General features: G+C 32.2%; 1 protein-coding gene across 3 annotated transcripts in view; it reads right to left on the bottom strand.

The window, feature by feature from the left end:
• Positions 1 to 27,590, bottom strand: part of LOC131845092 (ras-related protein Rab-37) — a 71,227-nt gene that overhangs the window by 4,034 nt on the left and 39,603 nt on the right. The window contains exons 1-2 of one of the 3 annotated variants that reach the window (XM_059194114.1): positions 1,814 to 2,112; positions 1,355 to 1,465 (exon numbers count right to left, since the gene is read on the bottom strand). The exons of the other annotated variants lie outside the window; for them this stretch is intronic. Coding sequence (XP_059050097.1) covers positions 1,355 to 1,465; positions 1,814 to 2,032 — 330 coding nt within the window. The 5' untranslated portion in view covers positions 2,033 to 2,112. Of the gene's footprint in view, positions 1 to 1,354; positions 1,466 to 1,813; positions 2,113 to 27,590 lie in introns of those variants that run through there. 3 annotated transcript variants of the gene reach the window in all.

Here is a 27,590-nt window from a genome sequence, read left to right as displayed (position 1 = left end):
ATACATATTCCATGTTCGTCTATGTAGGTAATATAGGTAAACTTAATCTATATAAAAATAATATTTAGAATGATTTTCATTTCCGTCATGTCTTAAGATACCTAAGTACTGACGTCACTTATTAAATAATTTTGTAATAGGTATTCTATTATCTAAGTAATACTACAGGTACGATAATAGATACGTAGTATATAATACGTTACGGACTAAATCCACTATTTCACAAATACATCAAAAAGAATAGTACCTACCAGAAAATAAGTGTCACCGACGAACACGAAAACGCCAGGGACAGATGGTATAAATCAAATTGCAAAAACAGGCCAAACAAAAAAATTGAGCACCATTACAACTATAAATCACTCAACTGAGCCTCGCCGATTCAATCACAGCTGTCACAAGCAAGGGGCGGGTACAGAAAAAGCGCGCCAAAGTTTAAACACCAATAGCGTGCCAGTGAACCGACCGAGCACAACACGTGACTGGCCCATTTGAACTTGGAACCCTTGACGGTCATTAATATTTTGTCTTTTTTGTAACGATTAATACCAGGTAGTTATGATAAATATTGGGTTCTATATCAATAAATTATTTCAATTAATTTTCGTATGATACCTAAATGAAGTTAATGGATTTTATATTAAGAAACTACTGTCATATTACTACGAAACTGAGGTCGTAATAGCTTTGATTCTGAGAATCATAATTTTAATTAGGTATGTTGAAGTTTTCCCTAAAAACAAATGACGTTCAGAGGTTGGAGGGGATTATTAATAAGGGAGATTGGTGTCCCCTATTCTAGCAATGTACTGGTATGTATGTTGACACCTCAGGTCGACCTCCACGCGTTCCCCCAGGAAACCATCGTAGATATTTACTGGTGGTTATGTCACAATGGGGTAACTGACCTGATTTCATGCTTGTACCATCATACTCTACTGGTGCATCGCAAAAGTATATATACTGTTATCATATATGAGTGCACTATTCCATTATCAGCGATAATAAAATAACTTTCAGGAATAGTTTAACTGAATTCGTAATTTATTAAACTAGGTCGATACTTTAGTACGTTAACAGATGATACTTGAAACAGTTTTTTATCTTTATAAAACGCTTTTTACCTAAGTACAATTCATTAACTCCAAAGGACAAATTTTGAAACCCATTGTAGGTAGATATGTATGAAGCAAAAACATGAAATTTTATTTTCCTATATTTGTAAATTTTATGTTAATGGATTTTGTTTATCATTAAATATGCCATATACTGTGTACATTTATAAAATAAAATATGAACATATTTTAATTTGATCGAACTGCGATGCTTCAAGCAGCGCTGTAGTGGTAGGTACCCGGAAGTCGATGCCAACTGTGGATATGTAGTTTCCTGATAGGAATGTCCCGTCCCGGAAGCGCACTAGCATGCACGTCTTGCCAACGCCGCTGTCACCCAGCAGCATCACCTGGGAAATTGAATGTCAATGCAATATCCGCTGCAACGATTTGTAGTTACGACTTTAAAGAAGTTACTAAAAAATAATAATTTTTTAAAATTATGAATTCGAAATTAGAAAAGCACGTTTTTTTGTTTAATTTCGAAACTCCGTTTATTTTATGCTCAAGCGCAATACTGACTTTCTAAACTATGGGTCGCTACCCACTCATGCATGAGGTCAGGCGACTGAGCATTTTTGCACTTTTTCTAAATGATGAGCATACCGACTTTGAAATTACTTACTTAGGTACATGGTCTTGTTATCGGAATATCAAAAAATTACAAAAATGTTTTTGCTATTAATTGAAATACTTACCTTGCCAAAAACATCGTATTTGTCTTCTTGTTTTGGGTTTTGTTGCCAAGGTTCAGTTGGTGAAGGGGGCTCACTATGGGGCATCACCCCAACCTCTTGGTCACTTTTGTCATCATCTTCTCTAGCTTCCGGAAGGTTTCGTGCCCACGTCGGCCGAACCCTACCGACCACCACGCGCTTCTCAAGCTGTCTATTGTCCACGGTTTTTGGATTCCACATTTTAATTCTTGTATAGTTTCAATTTAAGAACACGTTAATATTTTTGTTTATTATATTTTTTACGTATGTTGAAGCTTGCATTTTAGCTATATACCTACTCTTTTTCAGTAAAAGTAGGTTTTTTAGTTGTGAAAATTAATTATTCAAATTCCATATCCTATTTTTATTAAATTTACTACATAATAGATATATATTTGCATACCTACCTAAAAATAGAGATTTGAGTACCTTCTATTTTATTTATTCAATATTCCATTGCATATTGTGTGATTAAAACTGTACGTGACATATATTTTAATTTATAATTGTGAGTAGGTTTACTATTTTTATTAAGTATTTGTAATAAATATCTATGTAGATTATATCTTAACATAGCAACTCAATAAATACCTATATCCTGTATACAGACAAATTCGCGGATCGCAGCTAATAATATAATAATGCTTAAGGGCAGTTAATCAGCAGTGATTAAATGAAGTGGGTACAAACAGACAATCTTATTAAGTTAACAACACGGCAGTGAACATTCCCGAAATCGTTAAAGACGTCCTCGTGTAAACAGATTATTGTGCCTTTTGGTCCACTAATTAAAGGACACCATAATACCTGGAGGTTAATTTGAATTCCGGACTGGGATTAATTGCGACGACCTTTCTTAAGCAGATAATCGTACTCGTATAGAGCTACGTTTCTATAGATACGTTAGATATATATAGATAGAATTTTATTTGTGTAAAAGGACACAAACACGGGGTACAATAATAATAAAAATATACAATGTTAATACACATAACCACATTGCTCATAATATAGAATATAGATACAATTTACAAACAACATATGAGTAACATAGTGTGTGTGCATTGCTATACGCAAAAAAGGCAGTAGCTCATGTATTGCTCAAGCTGCGATCTACTGATTTTCAAGTACATATTGCCCAGGCACACATGCGAGGATGCATGTACCAACACCGCCGCATCCAATCAGCCCTACTACACTATGACCAATAGCAATAAAAAAATTAATTATATATTTTTTTTATTTTAAAATATGAACACATTTTTGGTACAAGTAGTATTTATTTACTTTTATGGATCACCAACTTAACAAGTAAATATGTCGTGCTGCTTCTATATAGATATACTAATGGTCTTACAACTATCTGTTTTTATATTTACTAATGTTACTGGTATTAATTTAATATAACATCGATACATATTGACAACACATGAGTGGTACCCAGAGCCGCACGTTATGACGTGATATCGTTGGTGTTGTTCATGTACCTACTTGACAATGACATTGTTGTGATTTGACAAGGAACGTCAACATTTCGTTTTAGATTATACTAGCTGTTCCTGCGACTTCGTCCGCGTGGAAAGTAACTTTATTTTTCTAAAATAAAATTAGCCTAAGTTACTCCTTATTACATCAGCGCAGGTAGCTGATAAAGCAGAAAAATAGCAAAAAAAGTCCCGTTAAAATCAGTACAGCCATTTCAGAGATTAACCGAAACATTCAGACCGACAAACAGACAGACAAAAATTATAAAAAATGTTATTTTGGTAGATATATGTACAGTATACATATTCATATGTATGTAGTAAAAAACGGTTATTTCAATATTACTTCAATTTTATACTCTGAGACACTCCAATTTTATTTATATGTATGTATGTATGTATAGGTGAAAATTTATGATAAACAACACTATAGCCACCAGATAACCTATTAGGTACGTGGCAACTGTAGCCTATATAAGTACATAAACAACACCAACGACATCGCGTCATCATGTGACGCTCTTGGTACTCATGTGTTGTCATTTCGGAGAACTGAAGCGTCATGCCTCCATAAATGGCCATGGCCGAAACAGCATGCAAAGTAATCTTGGTTAAATCGGTTATACAAAGATGCCAACCAAAACTTTCTACAAAAACCTCTTCGTTAGAAGTTACTATTTTCAAATTTAAATTTATCACTAAATTATAATACATTCGTACTTAAATTCAATAATTGATTGAATAAAGAAACAGACTTTGGAAAATCCATTCTTAAGTGTTAGTTTTAAAGCTGATATATGAAGTAGTTTCTTTGTTGAAGTTGGTAACAAATTTGATAAATGTATACATATATCCTAGAACTGTTATTTGTAACTAGTTCTTTCAAACGTAAGTCTAAAACATAACATAATCATAATTTAACGTATTGCAGTATCTATACAGTGGTATTTAAATAATAGAAATATAATTTAATTAATCAATCCGACATTTAATTAAGTTTATCTTCACTTGAAAGTTTACAGTAAGCGAAAGCAAACTCATCTCATAACCAAATAGAAATGTAAATCTTCTATATCTACATACCGTTCGAAGGTTTACGTAGGTACTGCGGTCATTTGTTTGCTATTAAATAAAGTTTTCTATTGTCTTTTAGATAAGTACTATTTTAGTCTTTTACTTTTTCTTAAGGACTTGGGTGGCCCAGCGGTTTAGCACACCGCCTTACTTCCAATGGTCGCGGGTTTGATTCTTCGCATGACACAAACATTCGTAAACAAAGACACTCTCTGATAACCACGTGAACGAAGTCGCAGGCACGGCTAGTATTATATATAAATAACTGACCAGGGTTTGCACATGTATATATAATGAAGATGTTTGAATATTTGTGAAGATATCAATCTTTGTTTTTTTTTTAAATATTAAATATATACTTAATTCACCAATTAATAAGACTTTAATTAAAGTATTGGCGAATAATTTAAAAGTTATTGACGAGAAAAATTAAGACATTATTATTACTATATGTATTTTAGTTTAATTACTTAAACAAATATATGAATAATTTGTTTTGAATGAATGATGTATTGATGAATATTTGACATGACGTTGGGTTTAATGTAAACGATGTATGTTACATGTATTGAAATTCAAAGGATCGGCCTGGTACTCAGGTTCGACATCAGTGTTGAGAGATCCACCCAAGGATGCCAACCCTACCACGATTCAAGTACAGTATTTAAGTTTTGTTGGTGATTTATGGTCTTCGGTAATAACTTATAAGAATTATTTAAAAGAGCATCACGCAAGTCTTGCTCGTTCCTCTTGTGACGAGACAGCTTTACTAATGAGCGGTAGATTAAAAAAATAACTATGACTGGCGTGCGAGCACGAGGTAAGAGCACATCTTTATCCTACAATATTGTACGTTATTTTGACGTATGGTTTGGGAATTCATTTATCGCTATATTTTTTTAAATAACAAAGGTGGATGTTCTCCATGTTTTAGGAGAACAATTTGACTGTATGTTTACTGTACGTTTAGCTATATTTGTGTGTTACCAGTGTGACATAACAACTTTTTTATGACTGCCTCATTTTGATATTGCAAATATTTAATTTTTTCGTCGTTTTGTCTTTATTGTGAACAGATAAGAAATACAACAAGAATAGTATCTAAGTAGCAATAATTGATATCTGGTGCTTCTCGTATAGTCCATATAAATTCTGTGAATATCTAATTGATAGTTTTAGAGTTATCCTTAAAAACGACATTCAAGTCATTCTGTTTGTTCAGTAACTGTTTTGTAACCGTTTACATTTAATATACACACATTAATTAGTACTTACTCTAATATAAATAAATAAATAAATATATATGATGATGTACGAGGTTGGAGTGTATATTTCAGCCAATATTCTGGTCGCTATACTTTACTTATTCGTACAACATGAAACATTATAAAGTCGGCAACCCTGGAGCCGACAGACTAAGATGTCGTCGCTTGTAATTCTATTAGGCGGGATAAATCTTTCTTTTTTCTCCTCCGTGGTTTTTATTTCATTTCTGCTTTTAAGGTATATTACAAGACTTTTTTTGTACAATGAAATTTAATGAGCAAGTTATGTCTATAGTTCGTTTTCAATAGAATAATAGAGAGTTGTTGTGGTGTAATTGCGGGTTCGTTGATCAATAATTTATTAAACTAACATTAAATTTATATAACAGATATCAACTAACTATATAAATAAACTAACATGATTTTGGTGTATGTACCGTATTTATATTAATACGCATGTAGTAAAAAACGGTTATTTCAAACCCACATTCCTTTTTAATATATTAAAAAGGAATGTGAGTTTTCTAATATTAAAAAAAATATCAATACATTGAATCAATAAAAATTATACTTTACTAATAATATGAAGTAGTTAAATACTTATTATTAATTTAGCTAGGTATCTACACTTTTTTGAGCCTTGAATAATTTTACCATTTATTGAACAAAATTCCATGTAATTTAATTCCCTAGACTTTATTAGATAGTAGTTTACAATATTAAACGATTATTATTTTTCAAAATTAAATCTATACATACAAATAAAATTGGTGTGTCTGTTTATAATATTGAAATAACCGTTTTTTACTACATGTATAATAATAATTGCACACTTATAGAATATTAATATTCCTCAGACCAAACAAAATGTTTGCTTCACTGATTATATAATCAGTGAAGCAAATTATAATATTATAATAATGATATTAACAATTTTTGACCGTATCGAAATATTAATTGAAACCATTTATTGTCTATGATAAATAAAATGCATATCTGTAATAAAATTTCGCACTGATATAACTTTATTATATTATATTTTATATTGGAATCAGAACAGCGAAAAGGAATTTACTTCGTTACAACACCGTCGCCGTTGAATATCGGATTATCCGACACAAAATAAGTGAGAAAATAATAAATTTTGGACGCCCAAATTTCGTTCACAGCGCGTGAAAAGTCACAAAAGTTATCATTATTTCTTTTTTAGGATACGTAGGTATTACAGATTGTTTTAGTTTAGATACAGACATTTTTTGACGTTTTGATTACAATTTTCAATTGTACATTTTTATATTTTAATATATAGATATTTTCCTTTCAACACTGGTCCAGTTCCAGAGACAATTAAATTTCCACCATAAAGAGACAAATTGTATTTAATATTGTACCAATTTTTTCTTTAATATAAATAAAATTCTTATAGCATAATTCATTGCATTACGTAGTTATATATTTTCTATTTAGTTTACTTTTCATTATATAACCTTATCTAGCTATCTAGAGCATATTGAATGCGTCTATATAATTTAACTTTTAGTCATACGGAGTGTTGGATTACAATCCAGTTTTGTACCGAACTACACGCTTCTAATTATATTATTGTTTTGATTGTAATCTGTTATGTATGTTAATAAATAAATAAATAAATATTACCTACACTCTTAATAGGTTATCTAATGTTGTAATGTGAAACTTGAATTATAAGGAAAATAAAGCAAAATAAAAAATATCTTAACAGAAACCGTATTCATAACCAATTCTCAAATTACTAATTAAATAAAAACAAACAGGAAAACGAAAGAAAAAGTATAATTAATTCAAAACATTAGATTTAATTGCATTTTTTCTTTCATATTCTCTGTATATTTTACAGTTCTTTAACGTAGATACTTATGACATCTCATTAAATTGGTATTTTAAGGACTCCAGCTGTATAATTGTCCTACTTAAAAATTGATTATTCTACTAATATTATATACCTATGCGAAAGTTTATTGGATGGGTATATATTTATGGTTGCTCTGTCACCCAGAAACTACTAAAAGTGCCATTAGGTGTTAAGTCCGCCATATGTTCTTTTTACCTGTGTATGACGTGCATTAAAGTTATTTAAATAAAATAAAAATAAAAATAAAAGGATATTGATACAATTTTAATAGTATATGTAATGTATATTTATACATCAGAATAATATGTTTATTTATTAACAGTTTTAGTCTTTATGTACATAAATTGGGCTAAAAATAATGAAAAGCTTCCAAATCGTTAGGGATATATACACTTAAGATTATTGTATAGTGGGCTCGATTCTATTAAGTTCCGAGACATTATATACAGATTCATTCTTGCATGTTTACTAAGTATATTTTATGTTACGTATTATGTATTTTTATAAATGATGTGTGATACAGAAAAATAAAAATATAAACGCAGACGAAGTCGCGGACAGCCGTGAGTATGAAATAATGGTAAGACTTTTTAACTCATATAATCATATAATAGAGTTACATCTTCGATTGGTGGATCTCTCTTTTTAAACAAACATTTATTAGGTGCTAACTACAGTTAATTTAAAGTTTACACGAAGTATAGTTTTATCCGAAGTTTTATTTTAAGACTTTCCTATTCCTATACCGCGAAACGCTTATTTAACTGTATCTAATACGCTTTTACAATAGCATAAAATATTAGTAATTTAGGTCCTATTCTTGAAACTTGTTGATATCTCTAAGTCTAGTTTAACTAACCCAATGTAAATTGGTGATCAGCGAATTATTTTCCCGTTTCATTGCACAAAATTTTGTCATTATACTCTCGACTTTTAGTTTTAGTATTATGTCTTAGTATGTAATTAATTTATCTAATATTCCAAACTTATCTTTCTCATGTTCCACTGACATATGTGTTGTTGTATTGTAAACAGTTATTATGAACAATTCTGGTTTGTAACATTTCGCATAACATTTTTTTATAATAAACAAGATTGTTTTCTTTTGTTGACTACTGACCAATCTTTTTTCTTTTGTTAACAACTGACGCGAAACTCGGACGACAATCCAGCCAGAAGGCATGTTTACAGGATTTCATTACGAGAGGCAGATATTTCTGTGAATCGGAAGATGATATTGAATTTCGTTTAGAAGTAATATGCTGGACGAACAGAGTATTTACACAATTACATTCCTGTAGTGATCTTCGAAAATGAAGCCGAAACTTCCAAAGATTGTTGGAGCACTTCGGAAGTGACAGAGAGTTTCTATTATAAAGCATAATGGATAATTTATACGAGTAGGTATAGTGTTCTGTTTTAATTAATAGGTATCTGTTTGCAAATGACCCCTCGTATATTTAACTAGTAGTATCCCGCAGTGCTGCCCATTTGAATTTAGATAATGAATACTATCCAATTTTATTCGCTCTGTTCATTTATTTTTCCGTGAAAGAGCAACCAATATCCATCCATTCTTATTATTATATATTATTGTTAAAGTTGTTTTTGTTGTGTTTACACAGTGATATCTAGTTCCAAGCTAAGTCGAGCTTGTGTTATGGGTTATACGTAATCGCGTTAGTGCAAAATTGCGACCATTGCAACCATAAGGGTCAGAACAGTGTATGTAAAAAATGAGCCACTATATTCAGTACATAGAATTTTTACAATATCGAATACATCAAATTCCTCTTCTTTATGCGATTGGTAACTTTTTAGACATATTATTCGCCAATTATTGTAAGTAATTGTAAAATTTGATGACAATATAAAAGTAATTATAAACTAGATTAAAAAATGTAAACATATATTTAACACTTCATAATAAGCATATGTAATATTCTGGCTATTATTTACCATATATATTTATGAAGTGGACTGTACTTATACCACACTAACCAAATTAATACCTTTATATGTTGGCCTTATAGTTCGATCAATAACTGAATTAAGAGTCGCTTAACCGTACGATAAACGAGATTTAATACCCTACCGTGCCGTAAAGGGCTCTATTCAACTATTTTATTAACACGGTAATCCTATCATATTGGAAAGGGTTTCACGGTCAATTTAATACAGGTAGAGAAGATTACGCATTCATTCATCTGCACTCATATTACAAATTTATATTTATTTTTTGTTATTTTGCGAAAGTTCGTTATTATTTTGTTTAATTCAGCTACTATTTGCGGTCTCGGTAGTCTAGCTATATAATACACCGCTTTACTTTCGATGGTCGCGGGTTAGGTTCCTCGCCCGGCATAAACTTTTGTTTTCATGAGAATGATTTTTTATATCGGCCTGGATGTTTTCTATGTTTAATGTGTTACATACACATTATACATAGAAAACATCCAGGAATTTAGGAAAAAAAATATCTATATATTTGTATCAGTTTTCTAATGCCCAGAATACAATCTTTAGCTAGCTTAACTTGGGTTTAGATGGTGCTGTGTGAATTGTCCTGAGATTATGATTATTGGTGTATGTTAGCGGAGCGGCGTTACAGTTGAATTGTGGTTGACGAACATTAAAAACTAGACATCGAAGCTATATCCAAATCCCATTGCCTGATGCGAAACACTTGGAATTAAATCACCAATAGAAGGTCGTAACGCTTCCAGTAGCCGGTGGTCGGGTTTCCAAACTGATTATATAATACATTTTTATTAAGTAACGAAATTGATTTCCGCAAAATTAGTTAGTCGAGAATTCTTGGAAACAAAGTTAAAATAGATATAATAATACTTACCTATTTATAAGTTTTGATGTACGTGTTAATTTCCTAAATTGTTACGAGTACAAGTTTCCAAAATTATTACCTACTCGTCCAATTTAACATCTTACAGCAAAGTTATCAACCTTCTAGGAAGTACGCGGATTGTATATTGCTTTATTTGTTAAAGGTAATATAATAATAACCAGGACATTATACCATTTTATTGCAAATTCAATATCATGTAAAAGGGCACAGACTCTATCGTTTAGTATCTAAAAAGATAGATGAAAACGGAAGTAACAGCTAGTATAATATGTTAATAATTACAATTACATTAAATATTTTAGATATACATATGTATATATGACACATCTGAACATTTTCTATTTAGCGCCATATATTACGTCACAAAACATCAGTACTTTTTTTTCTACTTTGCCCCCCTGGCACAGTTAGTGATATTTTAATAGTTAAAATTTCGTGATTTTGTACTAAAATTAAAGTCATATCACAAAATCTAATTCCTAACCAGCGGACGTATTATGAACTCTTATTCCCAGTCAGTTTACGGCTTAAACTGAACCGCCTGGAAACTGACTGGATTTTAAAGAGTTCATAATACGCCCCCAGGAGGATGTTTGTGATTCCTACAATCCCTTCTTATAAAAATACAATGTCACATTTTGTCGTACCCCGCCCCCATTGACATGTGTCGAATTGTATGAATGATCCCTTATATTCAGATAATCATCCTGTTAATATTGTTACTTGTAAGGTTATAAATAGTCCATACAGTCTCCATCTATACACCTGTCTGCATTACACGGCACCGTGATTAAAGGGTCGCATGGTACGAGTATTGCCTCTCTGTCGGCTCACTGATTTCAGCAACAGGCTATTTTTACCCCAATAAAGGCCTCACAACGTGTTAACTTCCAATAAATATGTCAAACTGCGTAGTACGAGGGCTACACTGAAAGTTTTTAGAACTGGCTACTTGAAAGCAATATAATAAAAAAAATTGTTAAAATTTTGAAAATAGAACTCTTTACGAATAATACTGAGTATATAATTTATTCGTATGTCATGTGTTTTACGGTTTGGCGGCAAATTGAAAATAGTCTGTGTAACGTTACCATGAACTTAACACGAGAAAATTTTCGTGTGATGATTTTTTATGACTTTCGATGTCATCTAAGTCAACAAGAAAGTTATAATAGACTACGATTGGCCTTCCACGACGAAGCACCGTCTCGTGCCACTGTTTACAACTGGTTTAATGAGTTTAAACGTGGTCGCACTAATCTCACCGATGATTTGCGTGAGGGACGGCCTTCTACGGCGACAACTGAAGATAACATCCGTGTTGTGCGGCGTATGATAGAGACTGACAAAAGAGTGACCTATCAGCAGATCCGGGCAAGCATAAGGATTGGTATGAGTCAAGTGCACAAAATCGTCCATAAACATTTGGCGGTCAGGAAGCCTTGTGCCCGGTGGATACCTCATAATTTCACTGAGGCTCAAAAACTCCGTCGGGTTGATTGGTGCCGTGAAATGCATGAAAGATTTAACGGAGGTGACTCAAATTTTGTGTTTGACATAGTTACGGGAGACGAAAGCTGGATTTACTATTATGATCCCGAAACTAAGAGACAGTTAGCTCAGTGGGTGTTTCCTTCCGAGGAGTTGCCAACTAAAGTGAAGAGAGGTCGAAGCATAGGAAAACAGATGGTGGCCTCGTTCTTTGGAAGAACAGGTCATTACGCGACAATTGTTTTAGAGGATCGAAAAACAGTTACTGCAGAGTGGTACAGTAAAAATTGTTTGCCACGTGTTTTGAAAAAAGTGCGTGAGAAACGACCTCGCAGTAGGATCCTCCTTCACCACGACAATGCTTCGTCGCACACCGCCAGGTAAATGATCGATTATTTGGCAACCTCAGACGTAGAACTACTGGGTCATCCGCCTTATAGCTCCGACCTCGTACCTTGCGATTTTTATTTATTCCGAAAAATTAAAGAAAAACTTCGAGGAAAACGTTTTATGAACGCCGAGGATTCGGTGGCTATGTTTCAGAAGGCCGTCAAAAAGACCCCTAAGGACGAGTGGGCAAAGTGCTTTTCTCAGTGGTTCTATCGGATGCAGCGATGTATTGACGTGAATGGACACTATTTTGAAAAGATAAAATAAAAGTAATAACTTGCTAATTTAATCAGTTTTTGATTTTCTAAGAACTTTCAGTTTGACCCTCGTAACTGAAGTGCCAGGTCGGTAAGATCGTTATTTTTATTTATTTAGGTCAACAGATAAGTGACATAGTGGAATGAAATGAAAATTAATATTCAATCCACAGATTTATGCTTGTGGGGACTCGTCTGTTCGGGTTACGAACACTGATTAGACTATTTGTTTTTGCTATAGAATATGCTGATGGTCACTCTATTTGCTACTCTATTCTCCACTGCCGCTTTACTTCGATGTTCGTGGGTTCGATTCTTCGCACGGTACAAACGTTTATGTGTATGTGTATGATTGTTTGTATCGTTCTGAGTGTTTTCAATGTATACTATGTACATATTTACAAATATATATCAATTGTACCTATATAATTAGTACCTGGAACACAAGCTCTGCTTACCTTACATGGCTATGTGTGAATTGTGCTCAGATATTATTATTATTACTTTTACACAGTAATAATTTAGATGTAGGTAATGTACCGTTAGACAAAACTAAAGATAGCATAAATATATAAATATTGTTATTAATGTGTTATCCCTTTCGCACCTAGCATGAATACTAGAGATACACAAAAGAGGGAGATAATATTTGATGATAATAGTGAGTACGTGCCAATAGCTTAGAAGGGTGCGAAATGAAGGTCGGAAGTCGAAGAAAGATAATAATATTCTATAAGAATCTAGCTTTCATATCCTTCCCATATCTATTACATATTTATAGGTATAGGTAAACGAAATTCTGAAGCCAGTATTTTTAATCGATTTGATATGAAAGAACGTTTATGTTTGTTACACAATATCTTTGTCTTAACTTAATATGTTATTTACATTATCAATTTAAGAATGATTTAGCGTTAAGAATAGCTTATACATATATTTGCATAATTAGTAGATATAAAATTATTATAGATATTATTATATACATAGATTTCGTGTCATTAAAGTCTGTAAACAAAATTAAATATAACATACTTATATGAAAATGTGTGTCAACGAAAAATAACGAGTTTACATATATATGTAGGTAGGTATATATAGACATGAGTACAGTGGGGAAAATTTCGTGTACATTTTCAATTTATACACATGTTTATTTAGGTTCGCTTAGGTCTAATGAAAACTGTTGATTTTTACTATTAGATATGTCAAAGTAACCTAATATTGATATAAATCTGTGTTAGCTACATGTATTGGGATACTATTGAAGTCTATATATTACTTCGCTTGAAGTGGGAACACAATATAACATTCACAGCAAACGGATTGAGCAAAACCTTAGGTAAAATGTAGGAACTTACTGAATAAAGTTTACACATAACATATTTCTAAGTATAGTTACGTATTGTTCTGTATAGTCACCTACAGTTATTATTACAGCATTCTTTCTGTATTATTTATTTCACAGCTAAGTTACCTATAAAGGTAACTTAGCTGTGAAACGTGACTGTCTTTTTTTTTGAGATTAAAGATAATATATGTTAATTGTCATAATACCATCTATTTTCATATCAAAGTTTATTAGCCATTTAATAGTGAACAGATACAAACAGATAGATATAAATTTTGCACGTCATAATATACTGATATGCGAAATATAACTGTCGGGTTGAACCCCATAAGACACTTGGAAACCATTGTGCTTAATTTCTGATGAATTCGTACGGGCTAAGTGACCTGATTTTATTCTCATCCTTTGATCCTTTCACTGGCATCGGCAGCGTATACCATTAGCGAACGGGATTATCGTATCATAAAAAAATCTTGTTATATTAATACCTATTAGTATGGAAACCTACTTGAACCATTATGTAATATGTAAAAAGGTATGATTCCAATATAGAAGTAAACCTTAACCATGGAAGAAAAATAAACGAAATTAGTTTGCGATTAATTCAGCTAAAAAGTTAGGTAAAAATAAATACCCAGCATGGATTTGAAAATATGTAAAGCGAATAAAATTTTCTTTAAAAAACTTATCGAATTATTATTTAATGATTTTTCATTCAGAAATTCAGAGAAGTAAGGTATCATGCTTCCGTAACCTACAATTTCGACCCCCATATCTTACCCTTGATACTAAGCACAGTTAACAAAGGACGCTGTTTGGTAACAGAAATAGCAATGGGACATTAATGGATTGCCATCTTGATAATTTTATTTCTCAACATAACCTATATTATATGTACATAATCTAAAAGTAATAACTGAAATAAATAATAAAACATAAAATCAGTGTTCCTGCTTCAGCGGAAGTTAATCCAGCTTACTGCTTTCGACTGGGATGTACTAAAGATTCTCTCCTGCATTTAAATTATTAACGTCATGCTACGAGAGATAAAATACCTTTTACAAACCGGAAGCATAAGTAATTAAAACGCTAAATAAATCTATCAAAAGTGGTAGTAGTGTTTAATACACAAAAATATGTTTTACTATACCTACTAGTACAGTAAAAACATATAGTTATAAGAACATAAGTTCTAGTATTTCTTTTAATATTTTAACGGGTTTATTGTGTATAATTTTACAATTTTCATTACATTTAGATAGTTCTTTAATAGAAAATCAAAAAGGTGGTTTATTGTAAAGTTGTCAGTCTTAATTTAATAAAAAATCAGTCTATAAATCCTCGAATAACTTCTATATAATACAGAAACTCCAATAAACGTAGGATTTATACTACTACTTTAATTATTATTTTGGCTAAGACCTAATGTAAGTTATAACACATGGGAATTATAATGAAGCCCTCTAAATAAGTATTTTAAATATGAACATGAGATACTAAGGTTTGGGAAGAATATCAAGCCCTTTTTATGGCTCTCAAATGGAAATCTTATTTCTAAGATTTTCATTTTATCTCTACGAGCCATAGTGACTTCTTCAAGACTACTTTATTGTGAAAAGATTTCTAAATAAAAATGCAATATGTACCATTTCATTCCATCTTATTCATTATACTTTTGAACAATAATATAATGAATTAAAGAGATTTATTAAGTGAAAATGAGTCAAACTTATGACATACTGATAAAAGTACCAGATGAACCGATTTTATTAAGTATTCATGCAAGATGCATAAATAGATTGATGAATGTAAAGGATGCGATGTGCTCTGTTTGAATTCGCATTTAGCGTTCTATTGTTTCCGCCTCCAACAGGAGACAGACATATCATATCTACATTTACACACACACATATATGTCAATATACTGCTACACCTCCAGAATGCCCGCCTGAAGTGAAGTGAAGCCGCATGTTTCTGGTACTGAGAGCAGTGTTAATGAGAATTGATGTTTACGACTTCTCGTACAGATAATAACAAGAAACTTGGATGATTACGTTGACTATAAACTTTATGCTTACATTACAGTAATCGAATTGAAAAGAAACTTGGTATTGGCTCGGCTTTATTAGACATCGTAGAAAAGTTGTCTGCAGTTAAGAGATTTCCTTCGAGGATTTTGTAAATTGAGAAATAATAATATTATAAAGTTGTTTTCTTCGTATCTCATTTTGTAGAGAATGTTGACAACTTTCAAAATTCTTATTATGATATCATCATAACCGTTGTATATATCTTCAGAAAACGAAATTACATGTATATGTAATTTAATAAATTGAAATATTAATCTTCCTATGAAACCTATAAAATACATTGATATAATGAATTCCCGTTTATGCTAAAATCTTCTCTGGTGTTTCCTGTCAACGTAATTTGCTTTTATCCAATAAATCATTTACGCGTGATTCAATAACAGCGTAGAAGCGATCTCAAAATATATCTACATTTATTAGACAGTGATTTTTAACAGATTGTGTCGACTACAGAGGTGACTCAAAATATCTTTATTACTTTTAGAAACGGTATCTCAGAGAGCATATAATAATTGTACCTTATATTTAAATAATAAATCAATTCTATTACGATTTTTATATCTACGTATTAAGTATTGTAATATAGCTATCTTAAATATTAACTTCATGTAATGATAAATGCCGACAATTGACTTACGAGAATATGCATATATATGCATCCATACCTTAAAACATAAAAAAATAACATATCAATCTACATTTTTTAATTTGAAATAATTTAAATTGTATTAAAAAATAACCTAGTATTTTTAATTTCAGAACCGTTACTGGTGATCCTATAGCAACACGGGCTTTACCGGATACCAAAAGTGTTATATTGCTCTATTTGTAAAACGGTACCAATTCAAAAGCTCGCAGTATTTTTACCTTGTTGAGTGTATTCACTCTGGATGTTTGATAATTGGCTTTGTCTAAGCATAATAAAGACCTGTTCACTTTTGACATGCTACGATATTAAATTCTGGCTGGCGGAAACATTATGAGGATAAAGTTAAAAAGAATTGGGAGTTTCAAAATTTCAACCTTAAAACAAAGGTTATAAAATTCTGTTCTCAAAATCGACTTTATACATGTTCCGATTCCTTTCATGAATATTTACTGCGTATCCACCTAATAATGATCATTTTTGAAATATCTAACAAAATATTTTATTGTCTTTTTGTTTTATTTGTGAACAGAGAAGATACCAAATGGCAATCTGGAGATTACCTTTAAATTAATTTAAAACTTTGGTCACATTATATATAGTAAGCAAAGCTTGTTACCACTAAACGATTATTTAAATGGCATACGTGCATTGTAATGATTGTTCATATACGGAAGTTTTATTTAATATAAGATAGATACTTAATGAGTAAAAATGGGCTCAAAAAAAAATCTGTTGAGTTTCTTGCCAGTTCTTTTGAATTGATTCTAAAGAGTAAACTGAAGAAAAATATTATTACAAAAAACTTGACATTCATAAGCGGCTAAAATGTATAAATGATTTTCGATTTGAAATAAATAATGAAACAAAATTTATAGTACGTACCTATTCTAAGACCTTTGTTGTGAAACTACAAGAAAATTTAAGAATTAAATGTACAAAGTCAACTTATAAACAATTCTTACAGCTAGTTCGACGTTATACTAATAAATAGAAGTAACACTGATTTCTAAGAAGTAACTGGAAAACAAATATATTTTAATTAAGAGAAATAGTGTTTTATTTTGTTTCATAAAAATCGACTGTAGTGAGTCGTAACCTGGTGAATAGCAATATATAACTAAGTACTTTCCATGGTACTCATGAATTAACTTATAAGTTATCATCAAGGCAGAAATCTAATATATGCTTTGTTATATTCATGTTATACTACCTGTGACCGCGGTTTTACCCTCATAGAATTTATAGCCTATATGTTATTCTGATGTACAAGCTATATTACTGTAAAGTTTCATCAAAATCCCTTAAGTAGTTTATGCGTGAAAGAGTAATAAATATCCATACTCAAAAACTTTGGCATTTATAATATTAATAATAATAAGATTTTAGTCAATTTTTATAATTTTTTTGCTGTTCACAGAAGGGAAGAAAAAAAATTGTTTATCTATAGATTTATCTCAACGTGCAGTAATCACAATGCCCGAGTTCTACTAGTAACTGACCTATTTATTGCTATTAATATCCAACGGCCAGAAAGAATGTAATTTAAAAATTTGATATTTTCGCTTAATTGGATTTAGAAAAATACAACAAGTATTGCTTAGACGTATTATATTCTTCTTGAATACGCCTATTATTCCTTATCTAAATCGTCTAGAGGATTATGATTATGTTGGGCGTCAGCATAAAACGTTAACATAATTCCATTTTAGATTTCTTTGAGATATTATTTATCAGATGAACAATACAAAAACTATAATAGGCCGTATATAAAAAATAATTATAATTCTAACTAATTATAAACATTGATTTCATTCATCGTTAAATATTTACTAATTTGAATAAACAATTTTTAAAATTAGTGACTAGCGATCCGAGTGAAGCAGCAGAAATGCATTGTTATTATATAGATAACGAAGTGTTACACCGTGCATCTTCCTAATCAAGTATTGCTGCAAGTTGTTGCAAGTAACAAATAAATGGAAGGGCTACAGAATTAAGAAGTAGCACTAAAATTGGTTTCTTGAATTTTATTAACAAAAATATTGGGATCGTTAAAAACAATCTTTGAAACAACACGGAACATTAAGTGTATATATATATGTAACTAAAATTACATACAGAGCAAATGTAATCAATTCGAAACGTAGGGAAAAGGAGTCTTTAATAATAATGAAAATATCTCAGGACAAATCACATAACGCCATTTATTCCCAAGCTAAGCCGAGCTTGTGTTATGGGCACTAGACAACTGATATTGATTCATAGACATTTTTTTGTTATTACATACTTTATATACATAGAAAACACACAGACCGATATTGAATACAAATGATTCTACCGTGCGAGGAATCGAACGCGCGACCATCTGAATTACAGCGGTGTGCTAAACCGCTACACCACCGAGTCCATGTATTATATACAATGTTATTTAAATATAGGTACCTACGTGGATAATGCACTCGTTGCAAACTTACCGGCTGTGTGCTCAGCTAACAAACTTCACAAATTAGTTTCCGTTCTATAACAGATGTCAATAACAAATGTTTTTGTTATTCCAGAGCTTGTTATTTCCAAGTTTAGTAATGTCAATGATAAATGCTATTTTGGCGCGGAACAGAATGCCTGTGGCATTATTAAGTAAATATATGTTAAAAAACAAAACATATTTACGAGTAATATACATTTTTTTTATTATTAACACACAAGTATCTAAATCTGCACTAGCAGGATCCTATCAGATTGAGCTGGGCAGGGAGAGAAACATGTGCGGCGGAGGTGAGTGTAAACGTACATCAGCAAGGGGGCCCCTTAAATTTACACAAGGTAGACCCGGCACTCGCACGGAGAATCCATGGAATAAGTTCCTCTCTCTCTGAATAAAATATACCCAAATTTGTTATTTGCAAAGAGAGAAATATTTCATTATACTTTTAAAATGTAGGTACTACAATATTATATGCAACTGTCATATTAATTTCCTTAGAAATAGGAAAGACTAGGTATATCTTACAAATCGTAGAATCTATTGAAAAATTCCTTCAACATTTACAAGGACCGTTCTTCGGGATATACAAAGGCTCCATTAAATGTATATTACTATATTGTTCAACTCGAACGAACCTGCTTGTCGTAGATACAGACGAATGTAGCATAACTATCTATTCTCAAGTTCTTTTAGTACCAATTACGACTATACTAAGAAAATATCACTGTTTTGTCCACTCGTTCCTATGATGTGGGAATTCCTAAAACCTAAGTGCAATCTCCAAATGCAATCTTTGTAACAAGTTTTCGCAAGCGAGTAAGCCGTGACCTGTGCTCGCGACTTCGTCCGCGTAAAATAGAGACCTAGACCAAATAATAAAAAAATATAGTTTCAAACTTCTAGTTTTAAAAATGACGATTTCTGATGAATAAACTTTCAACTCCTCTTTTTAGCATTACAAAGTAGTCTATGTGTATACCAAATTTCATATAGATAAAGGGTCAGTAGTTTCTGCATGAAAGCGAGACAGACAGACAAACAGAGTTACTTTCGCTTTTATAATATTAGTAAGGATAAGGATTCTGCAACAGAATTGTTCTTTACCTATATTATCGAATTAGATGTTATGTTACGCAAACTAATTTCCATAGTGTGTAGACTCAATAACGTTCAGGATTTGATCACCAACAGAGAGAATCCTGACGCTTCCAGTACCGATGGTCAGATTTCCGTACTGAATATCTGTGGTCTCACACATGATAATGGTAGCGGAATGAAATAAAATAATATAAATCCATTAAGTAATGTTCTTTAGCTCTTAGTTTTTAAAATATATGTACAACATTAACATGTAAAACATAGGTGTTTCATTAACATTTAGAAATATACAGTCACTAAATGGACTACTGCTGCTCTTTGCTGGTTTTTCAATTAACTCACTGAAAATGAATGTGGTACTGTAGATGTCAGTTTCACGCAAGTTTTATTAAGTGGGCGAATGTTTGTTAGCCAATTTGCTAAGTTTTGGTAAACAGTTGCAGTACATACATTATTACACATATTGTAAATGAATACGATGTACAGATATACCTACTTTTTGTGAAATATTGGGATAGATAATATATTAAATGGTCAAATAGATTATAACTTTATGTAGGTATAATGTATGTATATAACACAAAACTCAATAATCGCAATCATTGAAACCAATTTGATTTTGGTTATACAATTATACATATATATATATATATTTATGTGCTATTATATATACTATTTGCTAATAAAATCTTAGTAACACCTATTGAACCGATTTTCATGAAACTTTACAGCAATACAGCTTATACATCAGAATATAAAATTCAATGCGTGCATTGGTTAAGTTATGTTACTGATTCCTCATATTATGTCATGATTGATTATAATGAATTTATTTTTGGCAGTATGTATACCTATCTACCTAATAATATTTTTTCTGTGTTAGGAAACATATGTGTAATTTAAAAAATAGATATACCTTATACATTTTTCTATTACTTAATATAATAGGTATATGTTGTGTCCACTTCGAGAATACAACATACGAAAGGAAACTCTTTATTAAATCAGAACCAAAGAGATACAATAGAACTTTTATACTGCGAATTTGTCCATCTGGCTACTTCAGCGTTATTTACTTTTTTATACGCGAAAATATAGCAGTATAGTCTTTTAAACACATGTTGAATGATAACTACTTATAAAGATATGAATAATATAATATATAGAACGGGTATTTACTATAAATATATTGATATTTCCCTACTTATAAATTTTCCCGTTCAACATACATTATGGATACAGTTTGTCGCGTTTTAATCTGAAAGGTCTAGCGTGGTAAATATTTTATTCTCCATTGAATAACTTGCGTTAAGACCTCCCAAACTGTTTAGCTGTAAATTAATAATGTCCAGAATATTGTTTGAAATATACATGTTGTCATTGTTATAGCGAGTACAATATTTTGTGAATGAACTGTGCGACATGAAGCACAGTTCATAATGATATAATATATATATATATGTTTAGCATAAACACTACAAAATACTATCAAAGTTCGATGATGTCCCACAGTTCCAATGATATATAACACAAACACCAAAAATTATCGAAATTAATGTATTAGCAACATGCACTGATTGCATAAATCAGGCAGAGTTTTTTTCGGTTTGACGTAACTGGATGCATAATAGCACTCGCGCTGACGCTACAGATAAGAGGCGCCACTTTACAGATACATACTCACCCGCAAAATTACAAATAAACAAACGTTGGCTGCAAATGTAACAGACCAACGAAATAACAACATATATAAAATTATTTTCTAATTTCTAAATGGCCTACAAATAAAATAATACTAATAATACAAATAAAATAAAAAAAATGTCATTCAAATATGTTTCAATCACAAATAATATTTTGCTGCATTTACTAGCAACTATTTAGTTGTCCTAATAATATAAGATTTTTTTAAACTGTATAATGTAAGACTGTTACTACTAACTACTATTGATATAACAATCACCTAGTTAACAATAGCATGACCCATATCACATAGACTATGTGTTAGTACATATAAATCAGTAGCATATCATATGTATCTTTTGAATAAAAAAATAATTCTGAATTCTGACAGGTAATAGGAAATTACCTGTCAGAATTTATTTCGTATATTATGTAAGTAGAGAAAAGAATAATTCTAATTTTATATAGGTACAAAAAAATCTATTTCAAATTTGTGTGTCAATTTTCTATTTCCATTTCTACATATATTTCCGTTCGATCGATGTAATAAAAGTACAGTGTTTTTTTTTTCACTTTTTGTAGTTGGATTTCCGGTTCAGGCAAAGCTTTATACAACCTTTGAAAGCATATTCGTATTGCTTTTCATTCTGAAATAAAATGGAGTCTCCATGAAATTAAATTTCCTAAGCTTGTCTGAATAGGAAAGTTTAAACAGAAATTTACTAATAAACTACCCAAATGTTTATTATAATAATTATTATCTATTCATTTATTAATTTATGGGCCATCTATAAGAGGTTGGGAGGGGGTCTAAATTTCGTATCGTCATATGTATTCAAAATATATATGAAATCATTCAAAGGCGCTATTTTTATTTAATAAGTTCTAGTATCTGTGATCATCATAAAATATGTGATCCCACATTAGGAAGGGGGTTACCACAATTATGACCAACCGTGACAATGATGGGTGAGGGCCCAAAATTATGAAATTAGTGTGACGTAATAAAATTGAACAAATATTGGCTTGTATACATTTTGCACAATATCTACAAACGTAGTCAGGAAATTGAGTAGAGAGGCGGTAGACGCGCATCGCAGGAAGCGAGTCTACCGCCGACTCTCGGATAAATTTTTAGTTTTCTATAGGTGTATTAGTATTATAAATTGATATACAAAGCTTTTCTTAATGTCGATTGGCCGACATTAAAAAAACTGAACTTGTAATCTGTCTAGTAAACAGTTAGACTACGACGCTCTCTCTCTAATGTATGTTATACATATATGTATATAGTAGTGGTAGTTTATGATTATATCACCTATTCACGAGTTTCACAAAATTTGAAGCATTTAGTACTTTTATATTATTTCTGGAGACAAATTGGCTCCCACATTGTACATGACAGTTGAATTTCAGAGAACGTGTAGTGTTTCGTCGCGAACTTTCTAGATTAATTTTATCGTTAGTTTTTTTTTATATATACCCTCAATATCGATGTTTATTACTCGCAACGCATAGCAATAGCAGTCGTACAAGCTGCCATGCACCACGCCCAGTTGTATCTGTGACTACGGCGCGAGTGTATGTCTATCGTTTCGAAAATTATCTCTGCATTCAACCTCACCTCACGTCTTCAAAGACCGGATCTACCGAAGGTGGATGTTCATCGAAGGCATTAGCAGAACAAGGTACGTGTGTGCATTATATTTGCTATTGTCAACGAGTTTTTAGAACATCGATTTATTCGTATACGTAATAGTCCCTATGTAGCATAAAGCCACCGCTATTTCGGATTGGTGCGAATGCTACATCTTTCTGGTGCCGAAACCCGGGACATTCCGCCTATTCGGGTTGTTGTGGTATTTTCTGGTTAAAGTGTAGGTTTTAATCTTACAGGCATATAATCGCTATAAAAGTAAATATATATATCGATATAAATATCCTGTGATCAATTTATACGCTCGTTTACACTACCGCACAGGTTAGGTATAAACCGTGTTCTTTGTGTTTACACAAATAGATAATTAATTTGTGTTTATTTTCTAATCGATACCTATCCTATCTTCACCCTACCTTCAAAGCTGTGTGAGCTCGAAAACCGGTATTTGTTCTATTATTCATCTAACAATTTATCGTATTTAATTTCTTTTTTTTTACTTATCATTTCCTATGAGTATATCTTACAATTATTATTTATCGTTTTATATTCACGCTCATACTCTAGAGATAGACCGAGGCGCTAACTAATTATAATTAATATTATAATATCACGCTTATTTTATTTCGGAGCGGACAAATTAATTAACTGTTTTATTTGGGATATTATAACAATTTTAAATTCACGCCTAATAGATTTTTAGGGTTGACAGAGACTTCAAAAATCTTTTTTTTTTAATTTTTTATCGTGTTTAATTAAATCGTGTTTTTTTTTTTTTTTTTTTATTAGTTAACTCTTTTATATAATACAAATAATCATGTCACTTTTAACGAAGCACACTTCTCGTAAAGTAGGTACTTTGAAAAAATCGAAATCGAAATCTATCGATAATGATTATACTGTACAGGACTTAGCGTCATTGCGCAGAAAACGGACTATTGCTTATAAACGGTTGTCTAAGGCGTTGGAAATCGGTAAATTGGCTTTAAGTGATAATTCTCAGCTTGATTTGTTTTTATCATATCATCAGGAAGTTAAACAAATCGCATCAAACTTCGAAGACGCTCATTTTGTAATTATTCGTTTATTGGATGACGAGGAAATCGATGATAGCGAAATGCAAGAGTCTTTTGATGATATGTATTTTCGGGTGTTGTCAATGCATCGTTCTTTAACTAAAAATGACTCGTCCCATATCCCAAAAAGCTCATCATCAAATATTCGTTTACCTAAACTCGTCCTCCCGAATTACTCGGGCAATATTAAATTATTTCCCGAGTATATTGATACATATAACGCATTGATACATAATTCTACTTCTCTTTCGGATACCGAAAAGTTTCATTATTTGATATCTTCTCTGAGCGGCGATGCATTGGCTGTAGTGAAGACTTTTCCTATGTCTCACGAATATTATCGGGATGCGTATGAAGCACTTGTTGCCCGTTATAAGTGTAAACGGACCTTAGCTTTCACGTGTTGGAGAGATATTCTCAGTATCCACTTTAAATATACTAACGCCTATGAATTTCAAAAATCATTAGATCAGTTTGAGGAGAATTTAAGTATTTTAAAAACACTTGACTTGCCAACTGCACATTGGGATTTCGTTCTAGTTTATCACATTTTGTCGAAATTAGATAAAGACCTACGCCGAAGTTTTGAAGAAAAATACTCTGACATTGAATTACCATCATATGATCAGCTCAAAAGGTTTTTGCGATCTAAATGCGAAGCATTACTGCGCGATACTCATTTTTTGGACTTGCATCAAACAAATAAATCTTTTCTCAAAACCGGTACGCCTATGCAGTTTCAGCCCAAACGGATGAACGTGTCACATACACTTATCGCCGCAACTGATGCCACACCCGCTGACAACAAAAGCGGTTTGTACTATGCAAAATGTTCATATTGCAATGAGACACATTCTATATCATCATGTCCCGACTTCCTTCAAAAATCACTTGAGGAACGTATGAAAATAGCCAATGACAAACATTGGTGCTTTAATTGTCTGAAGCATCAATTAAAAAACTGTACTTCTATTTTCTCGTGCCGCACTTGCAAACGTAAACACCACACCTTACTCCATCGCGATAAAACTATCGAATCAAATCCTATCTCATCTTTGGTTTCAAGGTCTGAATCAAATACAACTGTATTACTGGCAACTGCAATCGTTCAGGTTAGAGATGCTTCAGGTAATCTGCAATCGTTTCGAGCCTTATTCGATACGGGAAGTCAAAGCAATTTCATAACGGAATCGGCCATGAATCAGTTAAAGCTAAAACCACGTCATTCAAACGTGAGCGTTTCTGGACTGGGAGAAGTTCTATAACTGGAGGTATCACGTGTTCCATAGCTATAACGATCGTGTTGTATTTGATACTGACATGTACGTGATTCGAAAAATTTGCGGTGATCAACCAATCGCTCATTTAAATACATCAAATTGGTCACACATTCAATCGCTGCCGTTAGCCGATCCTGGTTTCGATATTCCAGGACCAATCGATATCTTGTTTGCTGCGAACGTATTTGTAGATTCGCTTCTCGATCAACACATCAAGGGTGGTGTTAATCAACCTACGGCGTTTAATTCTATTTTTGGGTGGTTACTGTTAAAAACTTCATTGTCATCTCATACGCTTTTGCATTCAGTTCCAAATATAGATATCGATTTAAATTCTCTCGTTCAACGCTTCTGGGAGCTGGATTCCTTACCGTCTTCTTCAAGATTGACTCCAGACGACGAGTTATGCGAAAAGAAGTTTATTAATGATCACACTCGAGACATCTCTGGACGATACATGGTTCGCATCCCTTTCAAGGAAAATACGGAACCTATTTTTGAAGGTTCTCGAAATCTCGCTTTGCGAAGATTTTATGCAATCGAACGAAGACTTTCTCGAGATTCCAACTTGCGTTCTCAATACACAGACTTTATGAGCGATTACATTGATAGTGGACACATGTCACTTGTCCCAGCAAACGAAGTAGGTTTAGGGAAATACTACATCCCTCATCATTGCGTTTTACGTCCTGATTCTACCACTACTCGTCTTCGAGTTGTTTTCGACGCTAAAGGATTTAAATCATCGGTCCTTGAATGACACTCAACTCATCGGGCCTAAACTACAACCGAATATTGTATCAATTCTTTTGCATCTCCGGGAACATAAAATAGTTTTCATGGCTGACGCTCGACAAATGTATCGACAAATTCTTATATCCCCTGACCACCGTGACTATCAACGCATTTTTTGGAGAAATACGCCGAATGAGACATTCAAGAGTATCGTTTGAACACAGTCACTTATGGGCTTGCTTCGTCTCCATATCTCGCATGCCGTACTTTACGACAGTGGCTAAAGACTGGGGAAACTCATACCCGCTTGCTAAACAAATCATTTTATCGGATATTTATATTGACGACGTTGCTACTGGATTTCAATCACTAGAAGCTGCTCAAGAAGCAAAATCACAACTCATTGCTCTTTTTAGTCATGGATGTTTTCAACTTAGGAAGTGGATAAGTAATGATATGCGATTACTGTCGGATATTCCTAAAGAAGATTGTTTAATGGGTTCCGTATCGCTTGACAACACAGAAAGTGGCATTTTTAAGGTTTTAGGTCTCAAATGGGATCCCTCGTCTGACAGTGTTTCCTTTTTTGAAATACAGTCTTTAGATCGACCATGTACCAAACGTTCGATTCTTGGCGAGCTTGCTCGTATTTTTGACCCCTTAGGCTTTCTTTCTCCTGTTACGATCCAAGCTAAATGCTTGATTCAGAAACTTTGGGTTCTCGGCGTCAGTTGGGACGAAACTCCACCTGTTGAAGTTGTTAACTCCTGGAATACCTATCGCGAGCAATTACCATTGTTAGGTGCACTCAAGATTCCACGGCGATTTACATGTACTGATGCGAGATCATGTGAACTGCACGGCTTCTGTGACAGTTCAGAGGCGGCTTATGGAGCAGTTATTTATCTACGTGTTTCTGATTCAAAAGGCAAAATCAATG

The sequence above is a fragment of the Achroia grisella genome, unplaced genomic scaffold (assembly GCF_030625045.1).
Source record: "Achroia grisella isolate CSIRO2021 unplaced genomic scaffold, CSIRO_AGI_Agris_v1 utg452, whole genome shotgun sequence".
Lineage (NCBI taxonomy): Eukaryota > Metazoa > Arthropoda > Insecta > Lepidoptera > Pyralidae > Achroia > Achroia grisella.
Note: the sequence above shows the minus strand (reverse complement) of the source record. Positions and strands in the feature narration are given on the sequence as shown.